This window comes from Fusarium oxysporum, chromosome III (genome assembly GCF_013085055.1).
Source record: "Fusarium oxysporum Fo47 chromosome III, complete sequence".
NCBI classification, from domain to species: Eukaryota; Fungi; Ascomycota; class Sordariomycetes; order Hypocreales; family Nectriaceae; genus Fusarium; species Fusarium oxysporum.
Window position 1 is genome coordinate 3,488,279 of NC_072842.1, and position 21,495 is coordinate 3,509,773.

Here is a 21,495-nt window from a genome sequence, read left to right on the forward strand (position 1 = left end):
TCTAATCATGTTACATCGCATGCAATAACTCTGGGAACGCGCTTCTCAGGTGGTATGAGCTTTAGATCAAGTTTCTAAGTTGATTCTAGGGCAGGCCCAACTCATTATCGTCCGGCGGTCCTGGGCTCAATTCTCGTCATTGTGGATTCTTCTTCGAGTCCCGTCTGTTTTATCGGATTTGAGCAACGAGTTCAGCCAGACGAATTGGCATTTATGCGAGAAGCCTCGCGTCATGAGATGACGACTGAAAGCCATAGTATGAATGGAATCCTGTGGCTATAATGACGAACGAGTGCCTTGTTTCCTGTAGAATATAGAGTTTGTGTGTGCTCTTGTTCCACGGCGGACAGGTCTCCTAGCCAGATTATTCTGAGACAAGCGATGTCGGGTGTCCTTGTTGTATCAGGGCAGCTCTCAAACAAAACTGCAAGCTCAGCTTGGCTTTGCAACCTTTCGAGGTTCGCAAATGCCTGTTTCGGGATCTCTGTATTCTTTCCAACTGATAGGGACCATATCATTACCCGCCTCACTCGTAGCCATAACAACGCCCAGCTCGTTTGAAGCCGTCGATAGGTAGTAGTTGGCCTGGTCTCCGAGAGAAATCTAGCACGAATATGTCAACACCACCACCCTATACGATGGAGTAGGGAAACTCACCACTTGCGCGCGGACGATGTCGCCAGGCTTAAAGGACTCGTAAATCTTAACCTTATCCTTTTCTGTTGCCCTCACGTCTTGCACTCTGATCACACCCTGCCACTCTGTCTGCAAAACTGTGTCGCCAACTTGCTGAATCACCACAATGGCTTGCTTTGGCATCAGGCGCAGGACACGCGCGAGGACAATATTCTCGACGTCGGGCAGTATCTCGCGCTTGCGGCCATGTCGGGAAACGGAAATAGTAGCAAGCTCCTCTGTCGTAGGTGCAGTGATCTTGTTGAGACGCTTTTGAGGGCCGGGGTTCTTTGTCGGGGGTGTCACGGTGACTCGGCCAAGCAGAGAAGAAACAACATTGCCTTCGTAAACATGTGTACCGGCCCCGGGCGCAAATTTGGTGACCGGGCCTAGGACATTGCCGGGCAGGGCAACGGAGGGAATGTCGTCGACAGCCATAACCCTCGATTTAGGTGCTTAGGTGAGCTTGCGGTGAAGGGTGTGAAGGCTTTGCTTTATTCAGCTCCCGCGTGGGTGAATATGCTTATTCACCGGAAGTCGTCAGCTCAATCTTTGCGGAATATCGGAGTTGGGTTTTGGATGACGAAAGCTCAATTCAGCCTTGCAGTAATGCAGTCTCATTGCATCCAGACTTTGCTGAAATTCTCCCAATCCATCGGGACGGCTTTCAATTGCGGGGCCGACATTGGAGCTTGTGTGTTATGTAAGCGCCAAAGTGGTGCTTAAGTCCCTGCCGACTAACTCCGTCCTACACATAACTGAGTCCGCCGAATCGGAGCCGAGCTTTCATGCAAGAACACTATTCGACGACGAGTCTATCGGATCTTTATGTTCCTCCTCGCTTACACGATGCAATGCAGTAGTCCGGCTACTAAGAGATGCATGGGCGGGGAAGCGGTAAGGTCTTTTGGGCATGGAGACATAGGCTTCGTCATGGAAGCAGGACAAGGCAAATGCTGAGCTACCATACCTCGGATTCGAGGTCACCAGACCAAAGAGCCGTTATGTTGTGCATGGCATGACAAGGTGGTTATGCTGAGTGACTGCCCAGACTCCCCAAAGACTCTGGTCCTAAGTCGGTTATCAACTCGTCTCGAATGAGTTGGTCTAGATTCTAGCCATGGTTTTGGGTACAGTCACAACGTGTTTACCGTTCATCGACCGCGCTGAGCAACCAAAGTCGAAGAATTCAGCTTGTAGCATTCGACTTGTTCAACCGTCAGTGCTCGACAACCTCAGCTTGTACGATGCGTATTACGCCCGTTTAAACGGGCTGAACTGGCAACATCTCCCAGCAACAGTTGCCAACCCAGGTAACTTGGCACAATGACACGTCCTAAAATCTATAAAACGCAGATGTATGGTGCCTCCTGGAGTTCGAGGAATGGCTTCTAGTGCAAATAGTGGAGGAGGTGGTTACGTGCGGGATCTCCACACCCACGCCCACACCCCTTGGCAAAAACTGGCTAATGAGAGGTACTTCGTTTTCGCTCAAAGATCCTAAAAGGATGTTTTGCTGGTCAGAGCTTACCTAGTATACGCGGAAACTGCACGAGTTCCAGAGCGAGAGGCCGAGCCGAAGAGCATCCATCATGATGTTATTCTCGACGAACCGAGCCACTTTCGGCCCAGGTCTCTGTTTCCGTTCAATCGCTTTGTGTCTTCTCTGTTGTTACAACCACCATTTACAGAGTTGTCAGAGTCAATCCGGTGACTCATTGCTTGTTATTCCATCATGAGACTCTCATAGCCGTCATCGAAACTGTAACGAATCCATCCTTCACGTCACAGGCACCGGCCCCCTTGGCGCTATCTCCGCGTGGCAGGCACCCAGGTTTATTGCCGTAATCCGAATCTGTTGAGAGTCGGTTCAAAAGGTCTCTAGTAAAGGGATGATTTTACGGTGCTTTGTAATCCATTGGGTCCTTTGTTTGCTCTCTTCATCGACCATACAGCCGATGCAGCCACACCCAACCCACTCACACCCCCCTGTAGACGGAATCTACTTGCTACTGTCATTTTGACGAGATTCTATTACTTTTCTAATTCGCCTTTATTTCCTTTCCCTTCGTCTTAAATTCCCGTCTATCTCTTGTGTCTTTTCTCATTTCATTACGCCAAGATCGACCTGTGGGCCGTCCATCGATCGTTTTTGTTTCTTGGCAACCCATTGCGAGGTTGTATTGCGATCTCAGAGACGAAAGTCTATTGTTTCCGGCTCAATTCCGTCGCCTTTCACTCCTCATAGTGTCATTGGTCTCACGGCGGCCTTGTACAAAGTTGATATTGCTTGTGAGACTGTCTCTGGGTATCATTCGATATAGGCTTTAGTGGCTAGCCTCAGAGCTATTCCACAACCCATATCCGTTATCCAACATTCACAGGATATACGAGATTGATACAACGCAAATATGCCTGATCCTGTGGACAAGGAGCTTCAGTCCTCTGATACCCAAGCAGCTTCTCTCTCCCCAACAAATTTCGAAAAGTCCAGCGACTCAGATGAGGACAAGATAAGGGAGTTTGGAGAAAAGGACGCCGAAAGAAGCGAGAAAATTGATGAAATCAGTGAGAAAGATGAATCAAGGATTGTAGATCTCGAGGAAATCAAGACTGGCGCGACTGAAGCTTCAGCAATTACACCGACAACATCAGTAACTCAAGCTCAACAGAAGAAGCCATGGCATAAGAAATTGAATCCTCTCCGCTGGGGCTCGCCACCTCCAGTTCCTGAAAAGCCAGTGCAGAGCAGGGAACATGATGCTGGCTTCCTCAGCAAGTTAACATTCCAATGGATGGGGCCGTTGATGCATGTGAGTTTCAGCACTTTCTCAAATTCTATCTCGCTGGTTATATTGCAGATCTGCAAGCCACCAATTTCTGATATGCGGCGCGGCCCGTCTTACAACCCTTTTGCTGACTCGATGATATCAATAGGCTGGCTACCGAAGACCCCTGGAAGAGAATGACATCTGGACTGTCAATCCGGACAGAGCCGTGGAGCCACTGACTCTGCAAATGAAAGCATCGTTCCAGAAACGGGTTGAAAGAGGTGACAAGCACCCCCTATTCTGGGCTATGCACGAGACTTTTAAGGGTGAGTTTTGGACGGGAGGCGCATGTGCCCTCTACACCAGCATCATTCAAGTCATAAGTCCATTCACCCTTCGATACCTAATTCAATTCGCTGCCGATGCCTATGTAGCGAACAAGACTGGTGGGCCTCCGCCCCATCTTGGTAAGGGTATTGGGCTGGCCTTTGGCATCACACTGATGCAAATCACCCAGAGTCTGGGAACGAACCACTACATCTACCGAGGCATGACAGTTGGCGGTCAGAGCAGAGGAGTTTTGATTGGACTTATCTACGAAAAGTCGCTGGTCATTTCAGGCCGCGCCAAAGCTGAGGGTGCTTTGCAGAGCAACGCACCTGGTGCAAAAGACGATGCTGAAGATAAGAAGAAGGCCAAGAAAGCCAAAAAGGCGAAGCCGGATGCGTCAGATGGTACAGGCTGGGGAAACGGTCGTATCACTGCTCTGCAGAGCGTTGACACGTATCGTGTCGACCAGGCATCTGCTCTCTTCCATATGGTATGGACGTCTCCTATTTTATGTCTCCTCACCTTAGCACTCCTGCTCGTCAATATCACCTACAGCGCCCTGGCTGGTTACGGCTTGCTTGTTATTGGAATGCCGTTCTTGACGAAGGCTATTCGAAGTTTGTTTCACCGGCGACGAGCGATCAATCAAATTACCGATCAACGTGTGTCTCTTACCCAGGAAATCTTGCAGTCAGTCCGCTTTGTCAAGTTTTTTGGATGGGAGAAGGCTTTCCTCGAACGTCTCGGTGATTTCAGAAATAAAGAAATCCACGCCATTCAGATCTTGCTTGCTATTCGAAACGCACTCAATGCCGTTAGCATGTCACTCCCCATCTTCGCCTCCATGCTGTCCTTCATCTGCTACTCCCTCACGCATAGCGGTCTTACGGCTGCCGAGGTCTTCTCCTCACTGGCTTTGTTCAACGGTCTCAGAATTCCTCTGAATTTGTTGCCGATGGTTTTGGGTCAGGTAATTGATGCGTGGGGCTCTGTTCAGCGAATTCAAGAGTTTCTGCTTCAGGAAGAGATGGTCGAAGATATGACAATTGACACCACAGGTGATGATGCGATTCGACTGGAAGGCGCCTCTTTTACTTGGGAAAAGTCCCACAAGGAAGAGTCTGAGAAGAGCGAGAAGGACAAGAAGCACAGCCAGGTCCAAACTCCTCAACATGAACCTTCAGGTGATGACACAAGCACTTTGGTCGAGGAGCGAGAGCCTTTCAAGCTTCAAGATCTCAGCTTTGGTGTAAAGAGGAACGAGCTTGTTGCTGTCATCGGATCAGTCGGTAGTGGCAAGAGTTCTCTATTGTCTGCACTTGCTGGCGACATGAGGAAGACAGATGGCCACGTTACCTTCGGCGCATCCAGAGCCTTCTGTCCTCAATATGCTTGGATTCAGAACACCACTCTCAAGAACAACATCATATTTGGTAAAGATATGGACAAGAATTGGTACAAAGAGGTCATTCAAGCGTAAGTTCCCTCCGTTGTCTCGCTTCAATTATCGCTAACATACTTTCTAGCTGCGCGCTCCAGGCAGATCTCGATATGCTTCCCAATGGCGATATGACGGAAATCGGTGAGCGTGGTATTACCATCTCTGGAGGTCAGAAGCAGCGTCTCAATATCGCCCGAGCCATCTACTTCGACGCCGATATCGTTCTTATGGACGACCCCCTCAGCGCTGTTGACGCTCATGTTGGCCGTCATATCTTCGATAATGCCATTCTTGGCCTCCTCAAAGATAAGTGTCGCATCCTAGCCACCCACCAGCTCTGGGTACTCAGCCGCTGTGATCGCATTATTTGGATGGAGAACGGCAAGATCCAAGCCGTCGATACGTTCGAGAACCTTATGAAGGACCATAAAGGGTTCCAGTCTCTTATGGAGACAACTGCTGTTGAGGAAAAGCGAGAAGAAGCCAAGAAACCCGACGATGGCGAGCAACCCACGGCGGACGAGAAAAAGAAGAAAAAGAAGAAGGGGGCTGCCTTGATGACCCAAGAAGAAAAGGCCAGTTCGAGTGTCTCGTGGTCTGTCTACGCTGCCTACGTCAGGGCATCTGGTTCCATTTTGAACGCTCCGTTGGTGCTATTCCTCCTTATTGTCTCTCAGGGAGCCAATATCGTGACAAGCCTTTGGTTGTCATATTGGACTTCAAACAAGTTCAACCTCTCCACGGGTGTCTACATCGCGATCTACGCAGCACTTGGCGTTGTGCAGGCTCTCCTCATGTTCGCCTTCTCTGTGGTCTTATCCATTTTGGGGACGAAATCGAGTAAAGTCATGCTTAGAATCGCTGTAACTCGCGTCCTTCGCGCACCTATGTCCTTCTTTGATACGACACCACTTGGACGCATCACGAACCGCTTTTCACGGGACGTTGATGTTATGGACAACAATCTTTCGGACGCACTTCGCATGTTTCTGTTGACCATGGGTATGATCACATCTGTGTTCATCCTCATCATTGCGTTCTACTACTATTTTGTGATCGCCTTGGTCCCTCTGTACATTGCATTCGTCACAGCAGCGATGTACTACCGTGCGTCGGCACGAGAGGTCAAGCGTTTCGAATCCGTCCTCAGATCGCACGTCTTTGCTAAGTTCGGCGAGGGCCTCACAGGTGTCGCGTCGATTCGAGCCTACGGGCTGCAGGATCGCTTTGTTAATGAACTACGTGAATCTATCGACAACATGAACGGCGCTTACTACATTACCTTCGCTAATCAGCGATGGCTCTCAATGCGAATCGATCTTATCGGTGTACTTCTTGTCTTTGTGACAGCCATCCTTGTTGTTACGTCCCGTTTCTCAATCAATCCTTCCACTGGTGGCCTTGTTCTGAGTTACATCCTCTCGATTGTTGGCATGATGCAATTCTCTGTCCGTCAACTTGCTGAAGTCGAGAATGCTATGAATGCCGTGGAGAGACTTTACTACTATGGTACTGAACTTGAGGAGGAGGCTCCTTCACATACCGTCGAAGTTCGGAAAACGTGGCCCGAGAAGGGTGAGATTGTCTTCGATAATGTCGAGATGCGATATCGTGCTGGTCTCCCACTTGTGCTTTCAGGATTGACGATGCATGTCAAGGGCGGCGAGCGCATTGGTATCGTTGGGCGTACTGGTGCTGGAAAGAGTTCTATCATGAGCACTTTGTTCCGTCTGGTTGAGATCTCTGGTGGCAAGATCACCATCGATGGCCTCGATATTTCCACCCTTGGACTTCACGATCTCCGATCCCGACTCGCGATTATCCCACAGGATCCCACTCTCTTCCGAGGGACTGTCCGCAGCAACCTCGATCCTTTCCATGAACATACTGATCTCGCACTCTGGTCTGCTCTCCGCCAAGCAGATCTTGTTCCTGCCAACGCTGCGTCGCCCGAAGAAGCACGCCGTACAAACGATCCCTCACGTATACATCTAGACACCCCTGTCGAGGAAGACGGCCTCAACTTCTCGCTCGGCCAAAGACAGCTCATGGCACTCGCGCGAGCTCTTGTCCGAGGCGCCCAGATCATCGTTTGCGATGAAGCCACTTCCTCGGTGGATATGGAGACAGACGATAAGATCCAGGCTACCATGGCAGTTGGTTTCCGCGGCAAAACGCTTCTGTGCATCGCTCATCGACTGCGAACCATCATTGGCTACGATCGTATCTGTGTCATGGATGCAGGGCGTATCGCTGAGCTGGATACACCGATGGAACTGTGGAAAAGAGGCGGTATCTTTCGCAGCATGTGTGATCGCAGTGGTATCAGGGTCGAGGATATACATGGTGCAAAAGAAGAGATGGGTGTGGTGACAGGAGAGAGCAGTCAACATTGAGATGCTGATAGCACATGACCATGAAAATGGTGTTCAAGCATATAGTTTTAATACAGTCAATCATATACGAAAAGTCCAATGACCCCGAAAGATGCGGCAGCTCAGTTTATAAATCAGAGTCCAGTTATTTCCATATGCTGTGGATTTGTATGTATTATGCGCTTAATTTCCAAACTCGTAATTACTCTGCTTAGACTCATAGAATGTAGGTAAGCTCCGTGCGTCCTAAGTGAGATACTGTAAGGCGTGTCGGAGCTTTGACACCTAATTGCACATAGGAACATTTAGGATAACATGCAAAGCACTTGATGGGCCTGCCCAGATCGTCTGAAAGTCGGGAGATGAGGACACTGTTGGAACCCGAGCGATCCTTGACAAAACGGTGCACTTAGGACTGCTCTTGATACATATAAAAGTATATATTCTTCGTAGCTCGCAAAACGCGGAACGCCTGGCATAACATATGACGCTTTAGAAATCTTCTAGTCTAGCCACTCTTTTATAGGCTTTGCCATTTAACTCAGAAACACCATCTCGTGACATCAGCTGGCCTGGCTATATGTACTTCTTGCAACGAGCAACATCCCACAGCTCAGTCCTCAATGCCGTTCCATGACTTCTCATCCTCAGACCGATTTGCAGTTTCAGACTTTGGCGTCTCTGACTTGGGTTCCTTCACAGGCTTGGAGTCCTCCTGGGACTCAAGAGCTATCGCCTTTCGAGGCGGCGATTCTGTCTCGTTTGGAGAATTCGATCGTCTTCGCTTTTCTCCCTTGTTGTGGCTTTGTTGCTTGTCTTGTTTCCATTTAGGTGAGCCATTGCCCTTCGCCTCGTTTTTCTTCTTATTCGACTTGTTACCAGCGGGGGGTTGTGGCTTGTTCTTGCTCCAACTCTCGAGCATACGAGCTACTTGAGGCCCCCAAACCTCTTCACCCTTGGCCAGATCCTCATATTCGAGACAGTTGTCGTTCCCGACTTCGAAATCGCTCTGGCGTGTTCGAGCGAGCTCTGCCATAAGGGCAGCTGAATCCAGCTTGGCCCCTAGATCATGGCAGAAGCTCCTGACGTAGAATCCAGATGTTACAGTTAACCGCACCTTCACGGCGGGAGGTCCTTGGTCACTCCACGGGGGGGGTGTGCTTGTATCGGGCGACTCGGGAACCAGGTTCGACCCCTTATTAGAGTATGTCGGTTGTGGTAGCTGTCCAAGAGCGCCAGACATCATGGGAGGCTCTTTGGACTTCCGTGATCGCTTCGATGGTGCATCCTTGATAAGCGCATCCTGGCGCTCCTCAAAGCTGCGCTTGAACGATTCGTGCGCCGCTATCGCTTTATCGTCCTGTTGCTTCTCCTCTGGGCTCAACTTCTTGTTGGTCTCCTGTTGCTTCTTAACCCTCCAGACCTGCTCCGCCAGGTTGCGCTCTGCAGCCTCAGCTTCCTCGGTTGGCCATCGGTGATTGTGCTTCCCAGGCTCGTACCATTCCACCAGCTCGATATCCTTAACCTCGACTTCTCGACCCTCGATCTGTCGTGGGATGGGCTTGCCTTCACGTGCATACTCATACAGAGGTTTCCCGTTCATCTTCAACGCAGAGTATAGGGGCGGGATCTGCATCTGACGGCCCCTGAACGTTTCGAGTTCCTTCTCGACTTTTTCACGAGTGATATGCTCATATGGCCGCTTGGTCAGAATGCGACCTACTCGATCGTAGGTATCGGTCGCGGCGCCAAATACAACAATGGTCTCGTACGTCTTAGTGCATTCCAGAAACTGGGGAAGAGACTTGGTGGCGGATCCAATGCCCAAGATGAGAACACCCGTAGCAAGAGGATCTAAAGTTCCTCCATGGCCAATCTTGACCTGCGAAGCTTTCTTGATGAGCTTGCGACGGGCGAACTCTTTGCCGGATTCGCTAATGCGCTTTGCGACCTCGGAATCGATCAATGGTTTGAAGAAGCTAGAGGGATTGAATGCTTGCTGGCATTCGCGAATGACTTGGGCTGAGCTTTGGCCGCAAGGCTTGTTGATGGCTAAAAGCGATCATGTTAATACCATGATAAAGAGAGAGCAAAGTTCGCAACGAAACAGAGTCAGCAATTCACCTACCAAAGACGCCTTCTCGGACCTTGTCCGCTGCCATCCTCAAAGTCTTTCGGGGAAGTCGCATAAGCTCTCCAAAGGACTGGATATGGCCAAGAGAAGAGGAGAAAAGGGAGAAATGGAAAGTGTTGAACTTTAGACCGTGGTGGAGCTTGTTAAGAAGATCCAGCGCCCGCCACCAAACGCACCACTCACTTACTTTGACCTCAGAGCTCGATTCATTGTCTCCGGCGCAGAAAAAAAAAGTCTTATCAGCAGCATTCCCCGCTAAAAAATTACTTGGAACAATTAAAGTAGTCTAGGCTACAATAAGTCATGTTAAATATACGAACAATAGAAACAGGAGAAGCTTGGAGAATGCTTTAAGCACAATTGTACAAGCGATTTGTAAGTTCGGGGAGCGCTTAAGATTTAATTGCCTTAAATCCAAAATAATCATTTGGAAGTTCCAGGCTCACCGATTACTTGTAATACAAAACGGCAATACACACACTGCTCGAGTAATTATTTCAGCTCTAGAACCTGACGAGCCATTATCGGCAATCCTTGATTGGAGCGAAGGCACTTTAGGAAACGCGTTCTAGTGGGGCACCCAAGAACACCTCTACCTTGCCCCAAGGAGCAAGAAAACATGGAGGCTCAAGTCAGGGTGTCAAAAATAACAAGCCAAACGGCTCAGGGAGGTCATGCTAAGTGTCCTGAGTCTTCTTGTCTTGTTGGATAGAGGTTCTAAGCTTTCTTACCTTCCGTCCCTAGCTCACGCAGGTCCTCTGGAAAACAAATGCCCCTGTAACTTTAGTGGGCTATCAGTGGTCTGCCCCGCCATCTTGCCATTTGAAGCGCGACCGCGTTTCTGTAGGCCTGGTGGAAAGTGCCCGACTGAATGCTAAGTTAGCTCTCAACATTCACTGCACATTCACTGTATTCGCAATCTTTCTGCACCACTTTCACATCACCAACACCTCCCATTATTGCCACGAACAAATCACTTCTCGCTACTCCATCAACCGGCGCTTTCAACGCAGGTTGATTTTTATCAACATCTCTGCTCCCTGCCTACCGAGGCCAACTTCATTTTGTCAACGTTTCGTGCGCTCTCAAATCAACAACCAGCCAACGTCTAACGCCCATTTCGATGAGCGCTCTCGAGGTCTGAATATTGCAAACATGGTCGGGCGCCCCCGCCGGGCGTCTACTTCTAGTGTCGATACGGAAGATGAGAGTCAAAGATCATGGAAGCAGGAGAAATCGGTGCTGCGGTTTGACCCCGGTGGTGTAGACCCAGATACGACCTTCGAGATCAAAGATGCCGTCGTTCTCAACAAAGATGGTCACACTCTTGAAAACGCCCTCGATGTCGCTACTCGCGGTCCCTATATCATCCGCGGATTGCTCCATATTGAGGAGCAGTCGCAGAGAGCACGCCGTTGGTTCTTCCACACCATGATTATGATGTAATGAGATCTAACCGTACATCACAGTTATAATGAAAGTCCGTTCTTTGACACCTTTCGAAGTCAGAAAATGCGGCCAGTTCTCTATCGGAGAATCTGACAGCGGTTCTCCAGTCATATGGATGCTGGGCACTTGTGGATGGTTCGAATTAAACGCTGCGCCAGCATACCTCCCCATATACAGAAAGATGCAGGAGGCTATACGGCTCTACTATAGATTGATGGCAATTTACAGGGATAAGAAACCCAAGAAGGCGAAGAAAAGCAAAAAAGATGCGTTGAAGGAACTCTACCAGGTGTTCCATGAGGTACGTATCACGGTCCCTGGTATAGTTGCTTAGCTATGCAACGATCCTGACTCTTTATCCAAGTATGCTGCCAGTATCGGAGATGGTTCAACGCTCGAGGAAGTGATTGCAAGATGTGATGATCATGCTTCATTTCTGATTGCTCAATGCATCCAGGACCAGAGCGAGGTCGAGTGGTTCGTGACCCCTTTCTACAAATGGTTGATAAATAGACATCAAGTGAGTACAAGATCGTTTTTCGTCCGGGCAACTGAATCTAATCAATCTTTTCAGGATCTCTACAACAAAGAACTTGAGAGAATGAACAACCCTCCGCAGCCCCAGAGATCCCCATCTGTTGAGGCCAGCAACCCCCCTGTCTCACAGATATTGACCTCCCGAACTCGCAATGGTTCTTCGGCCCCGTCGACAGCTCGCGATGCAACCCCAGATATCATTGAGCCTGAGGATAGTCCTCCCCGACGACGATACTCAAGATCGCGGTCCGCTACTCACAGGCCCGAAAATAGTGTCGTTGACTTGTTCAGCTCTACACAAATTTCGAGAGATGGATCAACAAGGCCAGTCAGCGCTCATTCCTCAGCTAGTATACCAAGTGTCCGTATGAGCCAAGCACCTATTTCGGTGGACGCCGAGGACGATGCTTTCCGGACCGTTCTTGATGCCCTTGAGTGGATTCGCGTAGAGATCAGCAACTCCAAGGGCGGTCGTCTAAACATCTCAGCTGTGGCTAACAAATTCTGGTCAAACTTCAGGTTCCCCACCTACAAAGGCGATATAAAGCCATCGTATAGGGTGCCTATCCAGGAAGTTCTCCATTACAATGTGCACGGTCTCTTACAGGTTCTTGACAAGGATAAGTATGATGGCGAATTCTATTCCTGGCTACAAGAGCTCGCCGAAATGCCATTCAACCCTGTCGCCATTAAACCATCAGAATTTCCGTTCTACGTTATACGACGTAAACCATCTAGCAATAACAACCCAAGCAAACCGGCACCCCCTTCGCAAGCTGGAGCCGCCTCAAGGAACCTTGATGAAGGGTTTTCAACTCCTCCCCGCTCTTCACCTGCAGGTAAGAGCCTTATGCGGCCAGGTCGTCCATCTGGTATCAAGTCCAGTCTTCGTCTGGCAACCACTTCTAAAAAGCGGCCTCACTCTGAAGTTGATAGTGATTCTGAGGATGAGGGGTCAGAGCTGAAGCGATCTCACTACTTTTCTGGCGAGGAAGAGACTATGGGTAATACCAGTCACATGAGTCTGTCCGAGGATGAAGATGCTCAAGAAACATCTGAAGGACCAGTCAAGATTTTTCTAAGGGCAGACAACATCCCTACAACCGTTCCACGTGGCCCTGGCGAGACATGGGTCTGTGAAGAAGAGGATTGTGGATATGTGGTTCGTGGCGGTGATATTCAAAACTGCCGAGACCGTATCAGACGCCATTTTAACGAGCACGAACAGCAAATGGATCGTGTGAACCTCGCCAGGACTGAAGCCACTCGCGGTCATTTGCCTGTAAAGTATGCTTATTTCCCGCCTTTTCTGATTCTCGTTGAGTTACACCCCCCTTGCATTACCCAGCAATGGCAAAGCCCCCCCGTAGACCAAGTTGCTACGGCAGCCTCAACTCCAACACTTGCGAACAGCCCTGTTGCACCCTCTCTTCAGCCACGAACACCAGAGTCGTCTCCAACCAAGACTCCTGCTCTTGCGACGAGGCGCGGTTTTAGGTCCATTGTAGATGGATTCCGAAGGCGCGCCCATCCCGTGTCGGATAACATCGATAAACTGACATTTTGATAATAGTCACCTAATGGACAAGCTCAAAAAGCTGGGTGAGAAGTCCCAGTCCGCCGAACAGCTTATGGTCAACGAAATCGTGTTACCCCAGCGCATCAAACGAAACCTGCTTATTTAATGATATAAGACGACACTTCACGGCTCTCGGGCTAGATTATACTTTCTGCATCAGCCCTGTATTTTGTTTCAAAGGAGATACCCCCAGCAATGGCTCAGCGTCGGCTAGGACGAGACCAGTATTCAATGGTCATGTAAGCATTGCAATATCTTGGGAATGGTGCAAGCCACAAAGCTCAACCACCTCTTGCGGATATTTCTGCATGAGTGAGCTTAGAATGCACAATATTGTAAACCAACTCAAGTCATGAATTATGTATTAATGTTACCAATCCACTTATACATGTGTATGAGATACCAGGTCACCCAACAACGATCATCAAATCCGTGATAGATAGCCTAACAGTGCTGTGTCGTAAGAACAACATATCCTTTGAAATTATGTAAATTACCCGAATTCCGTACCCTATAATTTCAGAAATGACACTCCGAGTAAGCTCCATTTTAGCTCCTGTTCGTTTCTACTGTACACGCATATCTACCGCTCCACGTTCGAAACTTTGCAGTTCGGTCGTCTAATTTTCTACTCCATCCGTAGCCATCTTGTCTTTACCCAAATTCTTGCTCACCTCGATAACAAATGCCTCCTCGATGGCACCCATCCTCTTAAAGACACGCAACCATCGTTGTCCCCATCGTCGGATCATGGCTTCGCGATCGCTTGATCCGTCACCTCCCTCCATCAGCTCATCCTTGCTTCCACCAGCCCAGCTAACGAGAGCATCATTCATGGCACGGAAAAGATCCCGAGTCGATTTTATCTCCTTGATGCGTGTCTCCTCGTCGGTTTCGGGTGCAGCGACAACATCACGGCTGCGACGCGTGACTTTGAAAATCGTATTAAAAACAAGCTCAAAGATGTGAGGTTCAGTGAGACTATCACCGCCATCAGTGCCGTTTGCTGGCGTGCTTGCCACAAGAGCCCAGTCTACCACGGTAAAGGGGGTCAAGATGGAGTAGTTGAGAAGTTTCTCGATGATTGAGAGAGCAACACCAGGGTGTGCGTGCCAGTAACTCATGACGGCAGAGATAATTTGGGCGCGCGCCGCCTCGGAAGAATTACCGGCTTCAAGTAATCGACCTTTGGTCCGGTCGATACAGGCAAGGACGTGGCTTAACGACTTGGAACCAACCCAGCAAACGGCGGTCATAAAGACATCTGTGCTAGCAACTATAGGGTCCAATGATTGTTCTGAAGCTTGGGTTTGAATGCTCTCGAAAAGAGGCTGGAACTCCTCATCTGGTGCTTTCCGTCTCAGGAGACTGGCGATTTCCTGGCCCTCTTTAGAGAACGGTGTTTCTGAAGCATTTGTCAGTAAGCTGCGCTGGAGAATAGAACTTGATACATACCAGAATTCTGAAACTTGAAGTCGGGAACATCTTTCTCTTTCTCAGGGCCTACCAAGGGTAGATAGGGTTCAGGGAGGGTCTTCTGAATTCTCTGGGCAAAACTCAGTCTCACCTCCTTATCCAGGGCACCCTTCAAGAACCACTTGCTGGGATGGGCATCCGGCAGTTGCGCATCATCAACCCATTCGGCCCACTTCCAGGTGAAGCCAAAGTTACTGAGATGGTGGGAAAACCAATCCATGAACCGATAGCTCAGCTCCAGGTCCATCTGAGGGCTGTTCCGGTAGAGATATCTTATAGCCCTACCAAGACTAGGGGCAATAGCGGCTGGTGCCAACTTGCAGGCCTCAGTGAGGACTGAATGGTAGTACACAAGCTTTCGCTCGGGTGTGGGCAGTTGGAACAACTGCGAGAACACTGTATCGACAGCAACATCCTCTGGCTTCCATGTATTTTTCCCATCGGGAAAGTTCTTCAATTCATCAAAAGGAGTGGCACGCTTAACAAAAGTGCCGTCGGCGAAATAGCAATCCAGGTCCATCAAATAGCGAGCCGTCACATTACGGTTGAAGTCCAAGATGTTGATCGTGTCAAGAAGGCCATCGCGAATAAGGGATGCAGCGATGTCAGTCACAGCTGGGACAGAAGGGACCTCCTGTTGAGAGTAGACTGAAAAGTAGATCTCTGGAAACAGAGGTCGAGGCCCTGCAATGACAGCCGCGGGGATGGCGATGGCGGGAAGCGCGTGTTTGGGCGCATTCGAGAGTTTGTCTTGAGCCTCGATATCTTCCAGTGGCATCTCCCAAGGTCGTGGCAAGCATGATAGTTCCCAGTTCTTGGCTGCTTCAGACTGGAGCTGCTGTTGGAGCAGCATACAAACACTAAGTGACGTGCCAGGACTCTCTTCTTTGCCCTCGGGGTGATAAGGATCAACAAGTGCTTGGAGGGCATGAGGCTCGGAAGCAATAATGTCTGTCTTCTCCATCAACTCCGCGGCCTTTTGCTGAAATTGTCCAGGGGCGGACACCATGATGTAAGGGATGGTGAGGAGAATTATCTTGACAATTTCGGTACCAATAGTCTGCCATAAGTCAGTAAACAGATTCAGGTTGCCACATCGCTAAACTCACGTCGTCCGAACTGGCCGTTTGGAGGTCCGCAGCTCGACTGAAAAGCTCCTCTAGGATGGGAAAGAGGCCATCCCCTTCCATCAAAGACTGCAGACAGGCCAGAAACTTAAGCAGCAACTTTACATCACGCCACTCGCCCTGAGCGATCTTGTCTGCTGTGATTTGCCCAATGCGAGCGAGGATCACGTCAACGAACTCGGGCTTCAGGGTATTGATGATGTGAACAACAGCGGCAACGAAGGGCGTCTTGAGAGGCTGCTCGAGCAGAATTTGCGTCACCAAGTCGAGAAATGTCTTGCGAAGATTTTCGTCATCATGATTCTCGGCCACCATATGTGCAATGGATTGAACTTCTTCAGCCCATCGGCGCAAAGGAGAGTCTGCGATGCTGAGAAGCTGCCGTCGGACGCGCACAGGAAGAGGTGCCGAGTCAACTCGTCTTCTCTGGTTTCGGCGATCGTAATGGTCGTCATCGTCTACGTAACAATATATTAGCAGGTGAATTGAAGGGAACGCGACAGCTTCGCGTAGCTTGCTTCGATTTAAGCTCAGTGCAACACACCTCGATATCTTCGCTTGCGGTAGCCGCCTGGTCGTCTATCGTAGTCGGCCATGGTGCGCTTCTCGTATTTGAAACCGTAGCTGCTTGTCGAATCTTAATGGTGGCTCGTACTGATGATAAGTAAAAGTTTGTGAGGTCGAATGCGAGGCTGCGTCACTGCTAAAAGTTTGGGGGGAGGACATCCACTAAGGGACGGAATTAAGTAGAGTGATATTGGCTCGAATACCTAGCTGCCCTGAGGTGCATGAACTAGCGTGGGATTGGAGCATTATGGTACGAAGCCAAAAGTATCGCGAGGCTAACACGCTAACACCTGAGCTTAGTGTGAATGCCTGAGGCAGGTATATGCAACCGCTGACTTCAGTCTGCTTGCGTTCCTAGGTTTCTCCCAACATAGCAGTCATATTACTATGTATTATTCAGAATCATCAAATAACGGATTAAATGAGACCCTTTGGCGGTATTGCGAGGCTACAAAGCATGCGGCCAATTTACAGGCTATCACATGATTTCGAGCTTGACATAATATAGCAGACTCAAGACTCAACTTTTAATTCTCGATATTGGTAATCACTCAAGCAAAATGATCTTCGAAGAGTACTACGTAGAAAACCAAAAAACGTGCATTTTGTCAACTTGCGCGTTTGAAGTCTATACATAAAAGCTGTATGCTTTCCAGAGACGTCAAACCCTGAGCTCCCCACGTGCTTCAATGCGTCACGTCATTCATTCTTCTGCCTTTTATTTGTGATTCATAAGCAGTCCCTTATTCTTTATATCGTCTTGGACCATTGACGACTAGACCAAATAATGCCAAACTCCTCCACGTCTGCGGGAAAGCGAGAGTAAAATGCCACAGGGCCGTCCATGGCCAGCTTCAACTGATAAACTCGTTGCAGCGTCGAGGACAATATCGGGTGCCGGATTATGTTCACCGCAGGTCATACCAGACCAAACCTTTTCAATCACTCAGGCGTCTCCAACCAATCCCAGGGTCGGAACCCTCTGGGCAACCATGGCAAAGGCATAACGCGGTACCAAAAGAAGAATTCAACAAATGTCATCATCGCCATTCGCAAAGCCAACCATAGCCGAATAATTGGGTTCCTCCCTTGAGACGCATACAATGAAAAAAGAGCACCGATCATCCTCATGCATCGAAACGTGGTCTAAAAACGTAATTCCCTGTGATATGCATCAATGGGGTTATCCCTCGTCGTGACTAGCCTTAAGGCAAAACTGAGAGCGGGTTCATATAAAGGGCACGCACAACGCCCAATCCCCTCCCTGCCGGGAAAGACTCCAACGCTCGCCAGAACACACATGCCTTCTCATCTGGCCCTCGACGCCTATACACCGTGCCTTGTATCAAAGACCGACGCTATTAGCTTCAGGACCATGTAGCGCCTGCCCGCCATCTGACCCGGCCTTAGCCTGGGCCATTGCTCCCAACCACTTTTACTCAGCTCGGTACTGGGAGTGGACGAGGCAGGACTCTTCCACAGCCGCGGAGAGCCTGAGAAGGGTGTAAGCAAATGCAAACTACCCTTCGCCTCGACGCGAGGCCGGCTCAATCGAGTTTCGCCATCATCTCCTGCTCCGTCAAGGGTGTGAAGTGGTCGATATCAAGGCCTTGAGATGCTAGCACGGGTCGAATATGTGCTGGAACAAGCTTTTGGTTCAGGCTGGGGGCGATTGAGAGTTCTGGATCATTGTTAGCTATATTACTGATGCAGAGCTCTATCGAATCTCATCATACCATGACGTGTGAAATCGAAAAGCGCAGGGAGTTCACGAAGCTGGCCAGTGCCGTGTCGCGAATCAGGAAGCTTTGTATTGGGGTCCCGAAGCTCGTCAAAGAAAGGGTGAACCATAGCATCGATAGCTGACTGTCGCTCGGTTGGGGTATACTCAAGGAGGCGGGCGATGAGGTCAATAGCATTGGCATCCGCCTTTCGGAAGACCTTGTTAAATGGATGAGGCTTGATCTGGGGGAACTTGTGCTCCATGTAGTTGGGGTTCATGGTTCGAATTTGTTCTCGAGTAGGAGTGCCAAGGACCTTAATAATTTCGACGAGCTGATCAATGCCAGACTCGCCAGGGAAGAGAGGTTGACCAAGCATCAGTTCAGCCATCACACAGCCAGTAGACCACACATCTAAACCAGTCAGCAAGGGGGTATGATCAGTATTCGTACAGCAATCTTACCGATCTTTGTGGTATAATTTGTCGCACCAAAGATAAGTTCAGGTGCACGGTAGTACCGGGAACAGATGTACGAAACGTTGGGCTCATTAGGGACCAAAATTTTCGCACTTCCGAAATCGCAAAGCTTAAGGATGCCGCTGTTGGGATCCAGGAGAAGGTTCTGAGGTTTGATGTCTCGGTGGCAGATGCCCTGAGAGTGGATGTATGCCAAGGCTCTGAATAACTGGTAGATGTACAACTTGACCTCCAGGATGGGCATAGTAGTCTTCATCTTGTTGAAAAATCGAGAGGCTCGGTAGACGGTCTCGGGCACGAACTCTTGGACGAGGTTCAAGTAAACCTCATCTTTCTATGAGGGAATTAGCGGATTGGGTGAAGTAACTGGATGAGCAAGATCACATACACGTTCGCCATTGGAATAATAGAAAGCTTTCAGCTGAACAATGTTGGGGTGGCGGACAATGCGCATGATCTGGAGCTCACGGTTCTGTGTTAAAGAGAAAAATTAGTAAATAGCCCGGACAAGCTGGGTTGGTATCTAGTACCTTGAATCGCTTGTCCTGAAGGACTCGCTTGATGGCAGCATCCTCTCCAGATGGGGACAGCTTGGTCTGGAAAACAACACCGAAGGAGCCATTTCCGACAATCTTGCATTGCGTGTATTGCAGATCCCGAGTTTCTCCAGTCACTCCATCTTGGACCTTCTCGCGGATCACCTCTGCAATTGTGTCAGTTAAGCGGTCATCTATCAAACCGGGCACAAAGGTTCAGGCCCAATGGCAGGGTTGGTATACTAACCTCCCATCCGGAGGCTGTTGAAAGCGTTTGGCCGATGAGCCGACATTGTTTGGATGCGTATGTCCTATTCGAAGCAAAAATGCAAACAAAGTGGGCAAAGTCGCCGGGGCGGTTCAATGCAAGAGGAATGCTTTGTGTAGTGGGAGCCGTGATGGGCAAAAAGAGCGGGCCTATGTTGGTGACCTGATTGAAAGAAGGTGAATCGCAAGCAGAAGCTCGGCCGATGATGACTTCTTAGCAAAGGTCTGTATTTGCGCAAGAGACGAGTACAGGACACTTGAATGACGATGGACGAGTAATGTCTCGGTCGAACAGGGTATCGGCACGGGCGCAGAGGGGCGACTCGTGAGGTTAATTCTGCACGTAAAGTTTAGCAACCGGTGGATTTATGGCTGATAAAACGTCTGCCGGCTGTCGGAATAGACTATAGACCGTATGTGAGCTGGAGACAGTGACTGGGACGATGCGCAAAGAATTGGCAAGGCCAAGGGTATCTGGGGAAACAAAGAGAAAACCGAGGGGGAGAATCGGTGGTGTTTTTGGTGGCACGGGACAGGCTGGAGGGGGGGCGGGGCAGAGGGGAAGGGAGGGGAGGAAAGGGAACGGTGGGCGCGAGAAAGTGGGCAAGAGACGGGGTATAAAAAGCTGTTGGTAACGAGGGAAAAAGGACGCTGGGGACAGGGCCTAAAGATAGATCGAGTACTAATGGAGAGGTAGAGCCTTAGGTGGCGACGCAGGTGAGGGACGGGCAGGCCGTGTTGGGTCAGGTCTCTCTTTTCCAATCCCAAAGACAACTTTTCGCTGACTGAGCGCGTGGGTACAAGTCCAAATTGATAAGTTTTGAAGCAAGGCAGAGTGGGAAGAAGAGCGAAGAGGTTGAGATGAGGAATATGCGTGCATGCGTGCGGCAGGATGCGCTATGCTACCTACGCATGCATTCAGTGGCATGGATTTGTTTGGGTAGGTTTTGGATTGAATTTTTTCCCTCTTCTCTGCTGTCACCTGTTTCTGCACTGGCTGCTGAGGCTTATGCCAGGGGTAAGTGTGAAGCAGCTGCTGCAGTCACATTGACCTTGATTGAAAGAAGCCCGCAATTCACGCTGGCAAGTTTGAAAGTCAAGCACTTTGCTTTGGCGACCTTGAAAAAGCGCTGAGCACAAAGTGATGGATAGCCAGGCGTGTACTTGGTGCTAGGGGAGTGCGGGCATGGAGGCTGGCGCAAGGCGGGTCGGGGCGGGGTGCTGGCTAGATGGAACACACTCGTGACAGCCCGTTGACAGAATGCAGCCAGAGGTCAAGGATAATATGACGAAAAGTTGTTGCAAACCCAATGTTGAGGGAGTATAATACAGCAAAAGGAAAGGGAATAGAAGGGCCAGTGATGTAGTTCACGTGAAAGATATGTACTTACTGTAGTCCGTAATGCAGTCGACACGGGCAGTGATGACGATGATGCGCAGTTGGGACTCGTGGAGCTGGTGACCTCGAGATCTGGTTACGGCTGCTAGCACTGAGCGATCGTGAGATGCGTCAGATTTTCGACTAATAAGGAACAAAGTGACAAGGGCCTCTGATGTTTGTTGGAGAAGGGAAAGACGTAATCAGAACGACTTGACACGAGGCAGGGTGGTTGCTTGTGTTCATGTGAGTGCAATCGGGTGCGGTGCAGTACTGTGCTTTTGGCGGCGTATGTGGTGGTGCAGCGGCTAGGTACTGTGGCAGGGCCAGGCAGGCAAGAAGCAAGTCAACTTGAAATGCGGCGAGCGATGGTATGAGGCAGCGTAGACACGATGAGGCTCTTGTTTCTGGATTTTCGAGTTTGACGAAGGTTTGCAGAAAGCGTCGAAGAACGGATGAGTGCACTGCAGCAGCAGAAGGCAGCGGCGCGAGCGAAGAGTTAGGTTGAGAAGCGGCTCGAGCGGACAGACGTAACGCGGATGCGGCTTGCGATGTGGCCCAGAACGGAAATTGTCAAGCCAGTATGAAGTCTGAGAGCCCGTGAGGCATGCCAAGGGCGATAGTTGAGAATAATGGAATATGATGGCAGAGGA

General features: G+C 49.8%; 6 protein-coding genes across 6 annotated transcripts; 2 read left to right on the top strand and 4 right to left on the bottom strand.

The window, feature by feature from the left end:
• Window positions 1-432: 432 nt before the first annotated feature.
• FOBCDRAFT_198959 (exosome non-catalytic core subunit CSL4) lies at window positions 433-1,113 on the bottom strand (the record flags this gene model as incomplete). The annotated part of the gene is made up of 2 exons (XM_031177086.2): window positions 433-603; window positions 658-1,113. 2 exons carry the CDS (start codon window positions 1,111-1,113, stop codon window positions 433-435), a joined length of 627 nt encoding a protein of 208 aa, XP_031048219.2.
• Window positions 1,114-2,747: 1,634 nt separating this feature from the next.
• On the top strand, window positions 2,748-7,701 carry FOBCDRAFT_24744 (P-loop containing nucleoside triphosphate hydrolase protein). Its single transcript, XM_031177088.3, has 3 exons — window positions 2,748-3,488; window positions 3,613-5,252; window positions 5,303-7,701. The coding sequence occupies exons 1-3, from the start codon at window positions 3,087-3,089 to the stop codon at window positions 7,611-7,613; spliced, it is 4,353 nt and encodes a 1,450-aa protein (XP_031048221.2). The 5' UTR covers window positions 2,748-3,086; the 3' UTR covers window positions 7,614-7,701.
• Window positions 7,702-8,013: 312 nt separating this feature from the next.
• On the bottom strand, window positions 8,014-9,909 carry FOBCDRAFT_218829 (pseudouridine synthase). Its single transcript, XM_031177089.3, has 2 exons — window positions 9,721-9,909; window positions 8,014-9,644 (listed from the first exon to the last, which is right to left on the bottom strand). The coding sequence occupies exons 1-2, from the start codon at window positions 9,779-9,781 to the stop codon at window positions 8,206-8,208; spliced, it is 1,500 nt and encodes a 499-aa protein (XP_031048222.2). The 5' UTR covers window positions 9,782-9,909; the 3' UTR covers window positions 8,014-8,205.
• A 972-nt stretch (window positions 9,910-10,881) lies between these two features.
• Window positions 10,882-13,279, top strand: FOBCDRAFT_198962 (uncharacterized protein; the record flags this gene model as incomplete). The annotated part of the gene is made up of 4 exons (XM_054703879.2): window positions 10,882-11,140; window positions 11,196-11,476; window positions 11,540-11,695; window positions 11,750-13,279. 4 exons carry the CDS (start codon window positions 10,882-10,884, stop codon window positions 13,277-13,279), a joined length of 2,226 nt encoding a protein of 741 aa, XP_054559854.2.
• A 488-nt stretch (window positions 13,280-13,767) lies between these two features.
• Window positions 13,768-16,693, bottom strand: FOBCDRAFT_24760 (MIF4G like-domain-containing protein). Its single transcript, XM_031177092.3, has 4 exons — window positions 16,439-16,693; window positions 15,877-16,352; window positions 14,747-15,827; window positions 13,768-14,696 (listed from the first exon to the last, which is right to left on the bottom strand). Exons 1-4 carry the CDS (start codon window positions 16,488-16,490, stop codon window positions 13,912-13,914), a joined length of 2,394 nt encoding a protein of 797 aa, XP_031048225.2. The 5' UTR covers window positions 16,491-16,693; the 3' UTR covers window positions 13,768-13,911.
• A 1,232-nt stretch (window positions 16,694-17,925) lies between these two features.
• On the bottom strand, window positions 17,926-19,826 carry FOBCDRAFT_24778 (kinase-like domain-containing protein). Its single transcript, XM_031177093.3, has 6 exons — window positions 19,445-19,826; window positions 19,192-19,364; window positions 19,050-19,133; window positions 18,647-18,995; window positions 18,198-18,596; window positions 17,926-18,142 (listed from the first exon to the last, which is right to left on the bottom strand). Exons 1-6 carry the CDS (start codon window positions 19,488-19,490, stop codon window positions 18,009-18,011), a joined length of 1,185 nt encoding a protein of 394 aa, XP_031048226.1. The 5' UTR covers window positions 19,491-19,826; the 3' UTR covers window positions 17,926-18,008.
• Window positions 19,827-21,495: the final 1,669 nt, after the last annotated feature.

Coding starts and splice junctions, on each gene's coding strand:
- FOBCDRAFT_24744 (XM_031177088.3), top strand. CDS start 3,087: ATGCCTGATCCTGTGGACAAGGAGCTTCAGTCCTCTGATACCCAAGCA. Junction 3,489..3,612: donor GGATGGGGCCGTTGATGCAT/GTGAGTTTCAGC, acceptor TGATATCAATAG/GCTGGCTACCGAAGACCCCT. Junction 5,253..5,302: donor TACAAAGAGGTCATTCAAGC/GTAAGTTCCCTC, acceptor CATACTTTCTAG/CTGCGCGCTCCAGGCAGATC.
- FOBCDRAFT_218829 (XM_031177089.3), bottom strand. CDS start 9,781: ATGCGACTTCCCCGAAAGACTTTGAGGATGGCAGCGGACAAGGTCCGA. Junction 9,645..9,720: donor GGTCCGAGAAGGCGTCTTTG/GTAGGTGAATTG, acceptor GATCGCTTTTAG/CCATCAACAAGCCTTGCGGC.
- FOBCDRAFT_24760 (XM_031177092.3), bottom strand. CDS start 16,490: ATGGCCGACTACGATAGACGACCAGGCGGCTACCGCAAGCGAAGATAT. Junction 16,353..16,438: donor CCGCAAGCGAAGATATCGAG/GTGTGTTGCACT, acceptor ATTGTTACGTAG/ACGATGACGACCATTACGAT. Junction 15,828..15,876: donor AAACGGCCAGTTCGGACGAC/GTGAGTTTAGCG, acceptor GACTTATGGCAG/ACTATTGGTACCGAAATTGT.
- FOBCDRAFT_24778 (XM_031177093.3), bottom strand. CDS start 19,490: ATGTCGGCTCATCGGCCAAACGCTTTCAACAGCCTCCGGATGGGAG. Junction 18,996..19,049: donor ATTATTCCAATGGCGAACGT/GTATGTGATCTT, acceptor ATTCCCTCATAG/AAAGATGAGGTTTACTTGAA. Junction 18,143..18,197: donor TTTCGATTTCACACGTCATG/GTATGATGAGAT, acceptor ACAATGATCCAG/AACTCTCAATCGCCCCCAGC.